At 34.6% G+C, this 15,304-nt stretch overlaps 1 protein-coding gene across 7 annotated transcripts in view; it reads left to right on the forward strand.

Annotated features, from left to right (window-relative positions):
* LOC123671383 (ELKS/Rab6-interacting/CAST family member 1) overlaps positions 1-14,335 on the forward strand; it is an 89,742-nt gene extending 75,407 nt beyond the window's left edge. For 4 of the 7 annotated variants that reach the window (XM_045605206.1, XM_045605205.1, XM_045605211.1 and 1 more), the window contains 11 exons: positions 384-1,370; positions 1,477-1,629; positions 2,974-3,302; positions 4,851-6,966; positions 7,252-7,512; positions 8,294-8,478; positions 8,539-8,620; positions 8,866-9,273; positions 10,265-10,425; positions 10,548-10,695; positions 11,108-14,335. In XM_045605206.1, the coding sequence (XP_045461162.1) occupies positions 384-1,370; positions 1,477-1,629; positions 2,974-3,302; positions 4,851-6,966; positions 7,252-7,512; positions 8,294-8,478; positions 8,539-8,620; positions 8,866-9,273; positions 10,265-10,425; positions 10,548-10,695; positions 11,108-11,185 (4,908 nt within the window). In that variant the 3' untranslated portion in view covers positions 11,186-14,335. Of the gene's footprint in view, positions 1-383; positions 1,371-1,476; positions 1,630-2,973; positions 3,303-4,850; positions 6,967-7,251; positions 7,513-8,293; positions 8,479-8,538; positions 8,621-8,699; positions 9,274-10,264; positions 10,426-10,547; positions 10,696-11,107 lie in introns of those variants that run through there. The other 3 variants (XM_045605209.1, XM_045605208.1, XM_045605210.1) reach the window with 1 other exon arrangement.
* Positions 14,336-15,304: the final 969 nt, after the last annotated feature.

The raw sequence follows: 15,304 nt of genomic DNA on the forward strand, positions 1-15,304 counted from the left end.
TAAAAATAAGTTTCTTGCACAATAACATTACAACCATTCTCAAAGACACATAAATCGATTGATCTTATTCAAATTTTATATTTATAGTAAATGAACATTATATTATATTATATATTATTCACTCATTCGACACTACGAAATTATGATCCTTTCCATTTTTAGCATACCCAATTGTATAATTATCAATATTATATTCAAATTGATCTCCTCGGAAGTCGTAATGAAAAATGAAAGATATAGTAATTGTTAATCACTGCTGAAACACTTAATACGCTGACCTTTTTTTTACGATGTAACATCGATGATTTGAATATTCCCTCCTTACCAGAAACACTCATAAAATGTTGTAGACGGTTATTCACTAACTAACACTAACTAAATAGGTTGAGAATTTGGAAGATCTTCTGAAAGAGAAGGACAACCAAGTAGACATGGCAAGAGCACGGCTCTCCGCCATGCAAGCACATCATTGTTCTTCAGAGGGCGCTCTTTCTTCCCTAGAGGAAGCAATAGGTGACAAAGAAAAACAAATGAATCAATTGAGGGAGCAACGTGATAGAGCTGAGCAGGAAAAACAAGAAGAAAGAGAGCTGCATGAAAGAGAAATCGCCGATTACAAATTGAAGATACACTCTTTGAACAGTGAAGTCGAGAAGTTGACAGCTCGACTAGACAGGGCTCAAAACGATAGAGATAGACTGGAGGCTAAGCTCGAGAGTTCTCAATCTGAACTCGGAAAGAGCAAAGCAGAATTGGATAAAGCTACAATCGAAGTTGGTAGGAGTGGTCAAGATTGGGAGCAGGCAAGACAAAGATTAGCTAGGCTGGAACTGGAAAATGAGAGGTTGAAGCAAGAAGTCGACAGATTAACACTTGACAGAGATAGAGAAAGACCTAGAAGTACTACGTTTGGAAGAACAACCTATGCAAGCAGCCACGAGCTGGATAGAGTCCAAGAGCAGGCTGATAAAACATCTTCTGATTTGAGGAGATGCCAAGCCGAGTTGAGAGTCACCCAAGCGGACAGTGAAAGAGCCAAAAACGAAGCGAAGGCATTACAAGAGAAACTGGAAAAGTCCCAGGGGGAATTATACCGCCTCAAGGCCCGCCTAGAGAATTCCCATCAGGAGCAGGACAGCCTTCGGGAGGAACTGGAAAGGTTCCAGTCCACGACGGCCAGACTGCACGCCGACAAAGACCGAGCCTTCGCAGAACTGGAGAAGGTCAGAGAGGAACTGGAACATTCACAGGGGACCTTGGGAAAGGCTCAATCACAACAAGACAAACTGCAAAACGCTCTGGACAAGGCTCAGACAGAAGTAGACAAGTTGCAAGAAAAGCTAGACAAGTCCATTGGGGAGACCAGGAGAGTGAGTAAAATCTAAAATATTTTATTGAAATCAATGCAAAACTTACTATTTGTAATGATTTGTTTCTTAAAATCAGAAGACTAATACCACCTAACTATTTTTACAGCTTCAAATAGAGAAAGAAAAAGTAGCATACGATTTAGAGAATACCCAATCGCAATTGGACAAGGCTCTAGGACAGTCTGCTCGACTTCAGAAAGAGAAAGAGTCCGCCCAAATAGAAGTAGATCGACATAGAGACAAACTTGATAAAACACAGGTATGCAACTCTTCCTCCAAATAATCTTTCGATCAAACAAAATAAATAAGACGTGCTAACAAGAACTGCGCGCTTTTTCGTCTAGATATTCAGATTTAAAATATAGAAAACTATAATAGGTATTTAATGAATTCAGTCCTTACTTGGTGGAAATTCACAATTTACCAAATATAATAGGTATGAAACCTCAATCGCATATCCAGATGCTGATCCGATCCAATGCTAACCTTGTAGACTCTAACTAGATAGCTTTTTCCAGGAGCAAATCCTGTGAAAGCCACAATTGACCAAAACTCTTTGAATAAATCCGTTTACTAAATCTCTTCAGGTACGCTCAAAACTACCAGACTCGACAAAAAGTTTTCGAAGAATAGAAATATAAGTACAGGGTGTTTCCACATTCTGGGGAAAAACTCAAGGGGGCGATAGAAACTTTTTTTATTTTGATGAGTACTATCTATCATCTCCTGAAGTTTTGCCCCACAATTAGGAAACACTCTGCATAGTAACTTCTAATTACATGTTCTGTGATATTTTTGATACAACAAATGAAATCCAAATCGATTAGATGGGTACTACCAAATCATGGAAGCACCATTCTTTCAATTCTACCTGCTACTAAGAAAAATGAAACGTCAAGCCCTAGATCAGAAAATAATTTGAAAAAAAAAAGGTTTACTCTCTATATATTGCCAACTGTATCACATAATCTATCACCTCAAGATGGTTTTTTGCAGTAGTGTTGAATATCGCATGTATGGAGACTGATTTGACTTTTTTATTTTATATTCGGACAAAATTCAAGAAGTCTTGAATGACACAACATAAAATCAATTTACAAGCTAATGCAAAAACTGTAACATGTCTTCATTTCAGAAGTGTTAAGGAAGAAAATGACTCATTCTTTGACGGTGGCAAAATTATTAATACCCTATCCAGATAAGAACAATTAATTTGCAGAAATCCAATATCGGTTTACGATCTACTATCATGAAACCTCTGAGCCTGCCTAATTTGACATAACGTTAGACGAAAAACTGATTATGCATCTTGAAATTATCAAACTCTGTTTAACAAGCCAGCCGTGAATGTCTTCAGCATTATACTTGTATTATTTTAATATAATTTTATTAACACGGAAAACTGACTGTTGATAGCCCTGAAGAAGATATCGAATATATCGAAACGTCGGCATTTCAATAAAGCAGTTTTCCTAAAAAGGACCTATACCTATTATCTGTATAACATAATACTTTTTATTATTCATGCGTATTATTTTTACTTAATTACCTCATTTGAAAATTATTAATATTATCGAATTAATTTTTCAATCTATCATTTCAGTCTCAGATAGGCCGCCTCCAGAAAGAAAGAGATTCCTTCTACGACGAATGCGAAAAATTGAAGGAAAAAGTAGAACAACAATTAACGCAAATGGCCAAAATTCAAAGGGAACGTGCTGATATCGAATCTGAAGTGAACATCTTGAAGGAAAGATGGGAAAAGACACACATGATTCAGCAGAAACTCCAGATTGAACGGGACGATGCAATAACTGAGATAGACATCCTGAAAGAAAAGTTAGAGAAATCGATGTATGCCTCACAGTTGGCGGAGAAAGAGAGAGATTCCTTACACAGGGAATTCGAGAAAGTTCTAGAGAAATATGAAAAGTGAGTATAGATGGTAGTTCGGACTTTAGAACAATTCGCTACAATTTTTCAATTTTTCCCACAGGGAAACCAATTTCACCACTTTCATTCACACTTCATTCCTAATAATTTGTGATTTTCTTGATTTTCTTCTTGAGCTGACTGTGCCTATATATTTATACATTTTCCTGTTTTTTTCCATAAAACTTTCATTTGAACCATTCAAATTTCAGGACCATAACTAAATAACTTCTGTCGAATGGTCAATAAATTGAGGCTAATCTAGTCGGTATTCCTAAATTCGAAGTATCAACGTGGAGTCACATATACATGGGTTCACAAATGCTTTGTTTTCGAGATACAGGGTGTTTCTTGTAGTCCTACTTTTTCGTTTTGATTATACCAGTTTAACGAATCTTAATTAATCTTCGCTACAGATTGGGTAAATGAGTACCGAAACATGTAATTAATTTATTCATCACAGATTACAAACTGGATATTTATAATAATTCGAATTTTCCTGAGGATTACTAAAAAATTGTTTGAAATTTTTTTCTCGAATTTGTTATCAGATACGACAAAACTACAAGAGACCAAAAAGTAGTACTGGACCAAAGTTTCTTTCACATTGTTCCAACCTAACAGTGGTCCAGCAAAAAAAGGAGACAATCTTCCAGAAGAAATATCACCCTGTAGATTTGCATACAAAATTAGCATTTAACATGATGAAAACTTCAAATATGCCAAATTTAAGTGGAATATTTAGAACTTTCTTCTTAAAATGATCTGAGTAATCTGTAATTTTCGTTTGTACCTCCAATTTAGGAACACTCTGTATGGGTAGAAGGAATATCACTTTGTATTTTTTCATGAAAAATGGACATATCATATCATATGATTTTTGAAAAGGAATATATTGGCTTCATTGGTTATTTTAACAAATTCTGGTGCTATCAGGAAAAACTTTGAAAGAAGTGAACTTCAACACCTTGTATCTTGAAACCGAAGAATTTGTTGACCCATGTTCATCAGATCATCCCTCCTGATTTGAATCTATAATTAAGAAATACCCCGATTTGTTTTTTCGCTAATAACAAAATAATCCTTTTCTTGATGACTCCTTGATGACCTCTTGAAAATCGATCACATTATCACAACATACATCTTTTGTAATTGACTTCAGAAAGCATATTCAACCAGCATGTGTTCTTATCCAAAAACAGCCTCCTGGGACAAACTGAAGGAAAATGCTATAGATACCATATCCACATCATTTCCCTGGAGTGATTAGTAGTTAAATATAATTATTTTTCATCCAAATTCATTGTAGTTTGAGTCATTGATGTGCATTTAATAGAGTATTCTGACCAAAATTTGTTCTATTGCAAAGTAACTTCGAGATGATTTCAATATTACCTACAGCTTTGGTACTCCCATCACATTCCAAAAAATTGGACAAATCAACCTGTCACAAATTTCATTTGATATCAAAATCGGATAGTCTCAATTTTCTAATCTGTTATTCTTAATAACCCCGTCAACTCATTTTCATCACAATTTCTTTTGCAGATCTCAAAATGACCTGTACAGAATACAGAACAAGGTCGACTCACTGCAACAGGAGAAGGATAAGTTAGAAATCGAAAATGAAAAACAATTGATGCTCACATCCAAACTCAGAGAGGACCAACGAAATATACAAGACAAATTCGACCATCTCCAAGAAATGTACGAACGTACTGCTCTACAACTAGGAAGAACGAAAGATTACGAGGAGAAATCCAAGGAAGAAATCGAGAGACTCAATATTGACATTGAGATGATCAGGGATCGTTACGAGAAAGCTCAGATCGAAGCGAGGAGAATCCAAAGCGAGAAAGAGAAATTCCAATCAGAAAATGAAAGGTTACAATACGAACTGGATAGAGCGCACACTCAAAGCGCAAAAACCCAAGCCAGCTATGAAAAATGTCAGGAAGATATCGCCAGGCTACAGATAGAAGCCGAAAAAGCACATGAGAAACACGATAAACTCCAAAACGAGTTCAGAAAAGTGGTGGCTGAGTATGACGCCCTGAGAGAGACCACTAGTGGATCTACCAGTAGATATTCCAGATATGAGAGGGAAGACGTGAGAACGAAAGAAGAAAATGAAAGACTTCGAGCAGAAATTGACCGTTTGCGAGAGAGGTTGGATAAGACTTTGACAGACTTGGATAGATCCCGAAAAGAACTGGCCCTTGCTGAAACAACCAAAGGTAAATACTCCTACGAAGACGAGAAAGAAATGCAAAGATTACGAGAAGAGTTGCAAAGAACGGTTAGTAATAATCAGCATCTCGAAGACAAGTTGCATGAATTGACTTTACAACTTGAGCTTGCCAGATCTGAAGTTGCGAAGGTGGCTGGTGGCAATGACAAACAACGGCATGAACTCGAACGAGCAATGATAGAATGTGAGAAACTCAGAGACAGACACGACAAACTCAAAGCACAAAGTGATAAACTAGAAAAAGAAAATGAAAAGTTAAGAACCGATATAGCACAAGCTGAAAGGAGACAAACATTGGCTGCAGATAAGGTAAGAAATGACGAAAGACTTGAAATAGAAAGACTAAAGGAAAAACTGGAGAAAGCCATACAAGCCAGAGACGCAACAGAAAGGGAAGCTGGAAGACTAGCTCAAGAACTAGAAAAGTCTCAAATGCACCTAGCCAAAGCACTGGAGACAAACGATGCCACAAAGATCGAATTCGAAAGAATGGCAACTGAACTAACCAGAATGCATGAAAGGATAGAAAGAGACTCTCTTGACTGGAAAACATTAGAACAAGAGAGAGATCTGCTTCGCGCTGAGTTGCAGCAAATAAGAACAGGGCTAGAATCCCAAAGAAGAACAATGGACCACCGTACGCAAGAAACAATCGTGAAATTGCAACAAGAGCTTGCTCAAGTTAATAGAGAAAGAGAGAAAATGGCTGCAATGTTCGATAAACAGGGAAGACAAGGTGACAGTATAGAGAAGCAAATAGTTAAGTACGAAGCAGATATCAAACAGTTAACCATGGAACGCGATCAATTGGTAGTCCAGTTAGATAAGAGCCAAGACATGCTGATGAACTTCCAACAAGAACTGAACAATAGTGAAAGTGAACTTGAGAAACAGAAAGCAGAAGTAAATAAATTGAAGAACGAACAGAAAAAGATGTCTCAAGACATGGAAAGAGGAACCAAAGATATATTGGAAAGTAGAAACGCGGAAATACAAAAAATACAACAACAATTACAAGTTGTACAAAAAGAAAGAGATAATCATAGAAATCGAGCTGATAAAGCGGAAAAACGTCTTCAAGAATCTGGAGCCAGAGGAGATTCAGAACTGGAACAATGGAGGAAAGTTGTCGAACAAGAGACGAATCGAGCTGATTTGGCCGAAAAAACAGCTCAAGATCTCCAAAAACGAATACAAGTTATGGAGAAACAGTTACAACAACAGCTTAATCAAATGGCTCAATATCAAAAGGAAAGAGGTATTCAACCTCAGCCAGCTGTTGATGATAAGGAACTCAATAGGTTGAGAAAAGAATTAGAGAAGGCTCAAGCAGAAGTCAAGAATAAAGACACAGAAAAAGAAAGGCTACAAGCTCAACTGGAAATGCTTGTACAAGAGTTAGAAAGGAAGCAGGTTAGTTTTACCTCCAAACTGTACTTAGTGATCCTTCGTATTCCCTTAGATTCTTATTGTTTATTGAAATCTAAATCTATGTTTCGATCCACTCCCATTCTGTATATGTGTTATTATAGTCTTTTTGTTTCTAGAATAAAATATATAATTATTGTTTTTGTTTTATTTTAACTGTCTGTTGTTTTTAATTTATTTCCTTTGTGAACATTTTTCTATTGTTTAAATGTACTTCTTCAATGTCGAGCGATACATGCTCATTAGGTTTTGAGACAATGACTATTTCAGGTGGAGCTTATGGAAACACAGAAGAAATTAAAGAATGCTGCTACTCAAAGACCTACAGAAGACCTCTCTGGACAAAGGAAGAAGTTAGAAGAAGAGAAAAAACGGCTAGATGAGTACAAGAGGCAAGTTGACGAACAGAAGAAAGCTGTAGATTCTAAACACAGGCAGGTTGAAGAAAAGGAGAGGCAGTTAGCTGAATTAGATAAAGAACTGAAGAGAAGAAAAGAACAGATGGACCAACTAGAACATTCCCTCCAGAAGGTAAAATAGAATTAATTTTTTACGCAGAATTAGGTGCGCCATGTAGCCAGTTTTTAGATTATCATTTAGTGCAGGTTGAAAGTTATTTCTTAAGTCAATAATTCTTTTCGAGTTGGGTCATTTTCAATTTCCTACATTGCTCATTTCATCTAGTGTCATGTTCTTAGAACCGACAGTACTTTCCAAAGAAGTCGTGGAAAAGATTGGACAATATAAGTACATATTTCAAAAATATTTCTCCAACTTCAAACAATAAATATATGGGTCAAAGTACTATTTCATGAATACCTAAATTCTTTCTGTACGTTCTAGGTGTACAAATAATAATAATATTGTTTCGAGATAATAAAAAAGGAAAAAAAACAAAGATGCGTGAATTAAGCAGGGCAACCCGGAATAATAATGCCGACAACCATCAGATGATTTGGAACTCTATTTCTGAAAAATGAATTCATATTTTTTTTCTGGAGTGTTTTTGCAATCAATAGTGGAGATGTTATCTCCCTACTACTTTCTGTTCAGTTTTATATTGAAATTTGTTTTTGTCCTTAATAGCTGGGTTTTGGCAATGTTTTTTCGATGATAATCAAGTATTCTGTTCTTTGTTCTCGTTTCTCAAAAGATACGACTAAGTTTTCGTTCCAAGATTTGATTTAAGCTGTTCCAAAGTGACAAGAAATCACCTAGAATTTGTCTATTTAGTATTTTTATGGTATTGCAATACTTGAAGGCTTTTCTTTCTTGGAGTTATAGTCACTTGAAATTAATGAACTGCTTCCAGGCTGGTGGTAGTGCAGCAGCTGCAGGGGAACTGAATAGGAAATTAGCTGAAGCTGAAAAGAATTTACATCAAGCACAAGAAGAAGTTAAACGATCGTCAGGCGAGATGGAAAGACTCCTTCAATTGGTACAGATGAGCCAAGAGGAGCAAAACACTAAAGAGAAACAAATTATGGAATTACAACAGTAAGTGTATTGTCATCATCATTTGTCTTCTGAAAATAATTATAATAAAATAATTAATAGGTCACTGAAAGCAGCACAGGCAAAACTGAAAAATCAGCAAACAGTAAATGCACAATTAGAGGAACAAAGAAAGCAAGCAGAGGTAAGTGAATTAAAAATTCCATTTTTCTATCAAACTAACTGAAACTTTTTCTGCTTACTAATCGACTCGTGCTTTTCAGGCTGGACCAGCCGGATTCCTTAAAAGCTTTTTCTAGATATACTCGTATAGATTTATTAAAACTTACATATTGATAATGCCTCATTCCTTTTTAAATCCTTCCTTTCCTCATATCCTTAGCATCCCGATATTTATTTTAATTTTTTTATTATTTTGCGTGTCATCAGAATCTTACGAATGACATGAGGAAACTCGATGATGAACTTAATTTGAAGAATAAACAAATAAGTCAACTGATAGAAATTAACGAAAAACACCGAAAAAATACGAACAACCAAAACGAAGAAACTACACTTATTAGTAGAGATTTGACCGAAAATGGGAATGAAGAATCGAAAGCTGATCAAGATTCGAAAAGCACAAAAAAATTGAGAAACGAATTGGACGAAACAATTGATGATTTCAGTAGTGATGAAACTTTGGAGAGCTTGGAAAATATTCTGGAAAAGTCGGATTTGAAGAAGATTAGGATAAAAGAGTTGGAGGATGCACTCAGGGAATCCATTCAAATATCTACAGAGAGGGAATTGGTGCTCCAAGATGAGGAGAAAAAAAGAAAACAAATCATGCAAAAGGTGAGAAAGTAACATATCATAACGGGTTTTTTAAAGGATCAAAGGATAAAAATGTTTGTTAAGATACTGACATTATCATTCTCCCACTTGTGGAAGTGGATTTTAACGGATTTTCATCCGGTTGAACGATGGGTCATTTTCTCAATGCTAAAAAAACATATATAGATTTGGTAGAAGAGTACTGATTGTTCATTTAACAAAAGGTTCAACCGGTATGGTCTTTAGTATGTACGTTACACTCTTTTGAGTTATTTCTGTTCCGAAATGATTTCCTTCGAGGACATCTTTCAGTTAGGAATTAAAAAAGTCACAATGACTGATGTCAGGTGGATAAGGGGGCTAGTGTAATTCAGGAATGCTACCACCATTTTGGCACTGTCCTTTCGCATGAGCAGATGTTCAATTAAAATGTTATTGTAAATATGTTCAAACTTAATTGATCCCTCAAAATTCTTAATGATAAGCGACGGTTTGACCTCACTCACAATGTTTATCGGTGTTTCGAAGTTGTAGGCTTTTCTGAGCGGTGTTCATCTTCAATGTCTTCTCTATCTTCCAAAAATAATTTGTGTCAGTGGAAAACTTGGGCTCGGTATAAAAAATATTTTTCTAAAAAAAAAATGTTTTCCTCAAAGTTGATTTCTATTGTAATTGGAGAAAGGCTTTGGAGATTTTAGATTTCAAATTGTTTCAACAACGATCAATTTACAAAAATTCTGAAAACCAACGCAATAATTTATCTTCCGATATACCTCTCTATTCATTTGTCTAGACAAAATTATATTCTTTTAAGGAACCAAGAGTGAAATACTCTTGGATTAAATGAGAGCGGCTCAATTGCAGTATCATTCAAGTATCTGCAATTTCGCAATTTAACTCAGACAACTCTCAAACTTTCATCTATTTCATCACCATTTGAATTTCTAAAGGATTATATTTTATTTGAAAAATTATTGAATTTCTTCTGAATACTAAAATGAATCTTCAATAGGTATTTAAACTGGAGCAACGTCTCATCTCACTCCAAACTGCCCAGGCTCTGAAATGTCATTCTTGCAACCAATATGTCAAAAGAATGGCCAACTTGGAATCCAGATTATGCAGATTAATGTCAGAACGTAAGGAGAATCTGATGGAACTCAACAGAATGAGGTCAGTATATTTTAATCCTCAACAATTATTTTCACATTTTCTCGTTGGCATCCAATTCTGAACTGACTTATTTCAAGTCTTCTGGAGAAGGAAATGTTTTTCATTTTTCATTTCCATCGCAGAATGGACGCTTTGGAATCAGCTGTCAGCGAAAAAGATGCACATTTGGCTTTCTTAGAAATAAATGGAATTAGGAACGCGAAGCAAGCTGACGAAGCTGAAAAACTCCGACTGGACAAAAGAAGACTGATGGAACGTTTAAGACAGGAAGTAAGTTGATTCAAGTGCAATTCGGTCATCAATTCAAAGAGGGCGGTGACAAAGTTTACACTATAGTTTTTTATTTCCTTGCTGAACATGAACAACTCAAATCACAAAAAAAAGTTAACAAAATGATAAAATCTTCAAGACTGTCACCAAATGCCATTATCGTTCAGGCAGGGATACTTGCAACCTAAATATTTAAGGGAATAAGCCTGCTAAGAAACTATCAGAAATATCATATATCTATACATTTTGGCAGTCAGACTGCAATGAACGCATTGAGCTCACATGTAATTGATTCTTAATATGGTACTTATCATAATAGAAACCCTGTATTTTGAAAAGTTAAAAAGGCAAATGTAGAAACATTAAAAATCGATTGAAAATTTTAGATAATGAATAATTGAACATTTTTCAGAACGAAATCAGCATGTCCCTCAGTCAACAAAACGAAGATGCAGATTCAATACTTTCAGATAATTCCGATGAAGATTAGGAAGTACCTCAAGGAAACTTCTTCAGCTACAAGAACAATTGTGATGCCAATCAACATTTTGACCTAGGGTAAAAGAAACCTCAATTCAAACCAGCATCAAAAGATAATGTTCAAGCGTTGTGATTAAATATATTATGTACCTTAAGTTCCTCCTAGGTCAAAACTCACCAGTTCGACGGACTTTGTACCCACTGCCTTCACAAGATGTTCGAGCAGACAATTAGGTAAATATTATCGAAGACCAAAGACAATATTGAGTTAATGTGAAATTGTTCAGATTTTAAGCATGACAATAAAAATGCAAAGGAATGGGGCAAGATCCTTATTTTCGAAACAGTTCTTTTTCGTTAATTCGCGTTTTGAAGATTTTCAATGGTTACCTTAAGTAGAATTCTCTCTTTGTGCTATGGTATCCTATAGGGATAGTTTGTCTGATGTATATTTCGAATTGTCGATTTCAGCCTGCTTCCACCACTATATAATGTATTTATCTCCTCATATAATTATTACCTAATCACACTTAATGTAAACAATTCTCTACATTATCATGGAATTATAAAACATTGGCACCTCAATGAAATAATTGGGAGAAGTTCTAGGGAGTTTAATAACATTTGGGGCGCGTCTGAAAATAAATTACTAGATTTTTGCATAAACTGGACCTGGTCATGGTTTTTTTGAATCTCTTTTCGAAGAATCAATTACTTCAAGAATATAAGGAAGAAAAATAAAAAACTATCTAATGAAGGATATCCAACAACAACATCTCTCCTCACAAGCTTATAACTAGAATTTTACTGTCGTCTGAATCGTTTGTCCTAAAGTGGGAAATTCATTAAACCAAAGATAAATCTCAAAATTTTCGTGTCCTATTGCTTTTGTCTATTGCCTGGGTCCTCAAACTTCTGGCGATCGAAATGAATGTCGAGCTGAATTTTTCCTGTTTATTTCTTGTAGTGCCCTTGTATTGACTCTTCTAAGCTAAAATGTAGTAAGAATTTTCAATCTTCGATTTCACAAGGTAACCGAAAGTCAGGATCTCAGTCCAACATACCCACTTTTGAATTCCCTCAAAATGCGGCTATAATTTTTTTATCGGATAGAACCTAGCGAATAATGTAAAATATATTCAGAATATTCTAAGTGAATTAAGTGAGTGTTTGTCACTGATATATTACTATCAGTGAAGAGAACAAAACACTGAAGTCGAAACTTCTGTATAATTTGCTGCGGTTTTCGTAATTTTCCTGAGTATGGAAAATGTTACTTGATTCTGTAAAAAGTTTATTCTTCTCTAGATGAATCATATATTTAGCAAATGTACTCATTCGTGCAAATATGTATGTAAACCTAAGTCATACTATAGTCGATTCAGAAATTATCATTTCAAAACCTTTGTATATCGAATAATGTACATTTATTGTCATATCATTAAGGCCGAGCTACACTGCCATTCTCGTGCCCTTATCATAAAGGCATGCTCTTGTTTCGTGTAAATATTTTCGTCAGTTGTTAATTCTTTTGTTGAAGATCGGCTCCTATTATTCAAGACAGGACTTCATGTTTGAAGTACCTCAATGTTCTTGAAAATTTACAGTAGATAATGAATCCAAGATTCAGATTCCAATATTATTATTCCTTTCATCTACAAAAGTTTAATATTTCAATCATATGATTCTTGAGAGCAATAATAAAAATTTATTTTCTTAAATCATTTCCATTTGAAAAAACTTCTTTCAGTGAAAATTTATGAAATTGAGATTCGAAATACCCAAGGTTGCCTAAAGAAAAACACTTCTCGAAGGAAATTATTAAAAAGTCGATTTCAGTCTGCAGGGAGTTACTTTTTTCCAAATGAAAAAGGTTACATCCCACTTTTCTTAATATCTAGAAACCTTTCAATCGTTCGCTCGATTTCCATTTATTTCCGAATAATTCCTCTAAAACTGAAATCAGGATATTCTTAACAGTGTATGTCTTGGAATCTCCATTTCCATTTCCCTTGTAATACTTCAAATGAAAAGAGGTCCTAGCCACTCAATAAATAAGCTTGATCACACAACATTTGTTATCATGCCACATTCTCCTGGTCCTTTTCAATTTTCAACAGTGCTAATTCATCAAAGACCAATTCACTTTTTTCTTATACCATCATGAGAATGAATATCGCTTCAAATTTCTATCCTCATTCATATATATTGAAGTTTTTTTAACCCAAGCGATAAAAGCTCTCCGAGCTTTTCTTTGAACCCTATAACACAGAGTTGTGAGTTACCCACTTATTCGTTACCTCAAGCCATACAGAATTTATATTGTAAAGGAGCATTTACAGAAAATAAAAGGCACAAAAATGAAAATCAAGTATCATTGAACCATTGTTTTATTATTGTTAACTTCTGCATTTATTTGTGGATATTGGAAAAGATCTCGATTTTTTAATTAGTTTTTAATATAATTTCTTCACATTCCCTTTATGATTCAATAGATCTTTTTCATTATCAAAATGTTTGGAAGAAAACACTTTGCCGAGTTCTTCTTCAAATATGTAAAAAATATTGTTTCTGCTGGAAGAATGTCTAGCATGAAGATAATTCTTCAAAAAGCGATGTGATTTGCTTGATATTCTTCTGTCATAGAAACTCTTAAATAAAATCAATCATCACATATCTCATAATTATCTTCAACAAAAGCTTTTTATAATTACATATATAGTTACTAAAACCTAAGTAATATTTTTTGTAGTTGATTTCAGAAAATATAATGCTGCAATGCTTCAAAATTTCCATCGGCTCTAAATTTAGCATCACAAGAACTTTCCATATGGTTTTTTATAAATTCGCGAATTGGATGTTGTAGCATTGTGTTTTTTGAAGACAATATAATTTCAATTCGAATTCGAATTGATGATTATTAGTTTTCGTCTATGTGAACATTAACATCATAGTCATTCATTTCTGTACCTCGAATATTATTATTAATATTTCGATCTTGCGGAACATGTTACAGAATTGTGAACTCGAAAATGTATAGAGAATTATAGTTAAGTAGCCCCTGTTATTTTCCGAATTTGTTTAATATTTTAGTTACGCTGTTGTAAAAAAATTGTTAAGTATGATGTATGCAAGTGTGAAATGAAAGTGATAAAAATTCTTTGTTTATTTATTTCTTTTACCTACCTATTCCCCAATAGCTTCTTTATCTTTATATCCGCATTTTTTCTGACACCCCTTTTTACATTCACAAGAACTGAGTTTTGACAATATTTCTGAAGCTGGGGGTTCAAGTCTCGTAACAGGAATTAAGTCCTTTTTGTTTCTGTTCTATTCATATTGCTCTCTGCGTTCTGCAGGTTTGGCAAAGGTCTTTGGATCAGCGTTTGGATTTTCAAATGCTTTCACAACTGTAAATTTGAATTTTTCGGAGTAGGTTCTACACTCACCGGCAAAAAAACTCGGCCTAAAATTTTGCTGAAGTTTTTTGACCAAGAACTTTCGTAATTTTCCATTGATTTCAATCGTTTCTACGTCAAATTGAAGATGAATTCTTTGGTATTAAACAAACTCCATGGAAGCTTTTCAAAGATGTTGAGAACTTATTTATGCAGAGTGAGAAAAAAAAACATGTATTAGTATAGTTATTTATTATACACGTGCAGAAGGCATTGATATTCTTCCACGAGTTCAAAATTCAAAAACGAGTCACGAAGTGGCGAGAGGGTGCCCGAAAAGTAGTTTTCAATTTGAGAACAGTTTATATGTAATTGTTTTTTTGTATATAGGTATATTTGAACCAGTTCTAAATAAAATATCATTTTGACATCCGCCTATTGTATGAATTTGAGGTCGACAATAATTCCTACCCCCACAACTCAGGCGTATTATCTGTTGATATTTTTCTTTCTCAAAAACCGCGAATTTTAGTAAAAATTTACAAGAGACGTTATTTGTCAGAAATGGATCAGTCTATCCAAAATTAATTTTCTGATTGTAAAAGATGAATAGAGAAAATTTATTGCGAAACAAGATGGAGGGGTGGCTTTTTCTACCCCTTGGAATAATAAACGAACACCACCAACAATTTTTTTGAATGTTTTCTCGCTCGCATAGAATGTCAGCTTAA

Source organism: Harmonia axyridis, chromosome 1 (assembly GCF_914767665.1).
Source record: "Harmonia axyridis chromosome 1, icHarAxyr1.1, whole genome shotgun sequence".
NCBI classification, from domain to species: Eukaryota; Metazoa; Arthropoda; class Insecta; order Coleoptera; family Coccinellidae; genus Harmonia; species Harmonia axyridis.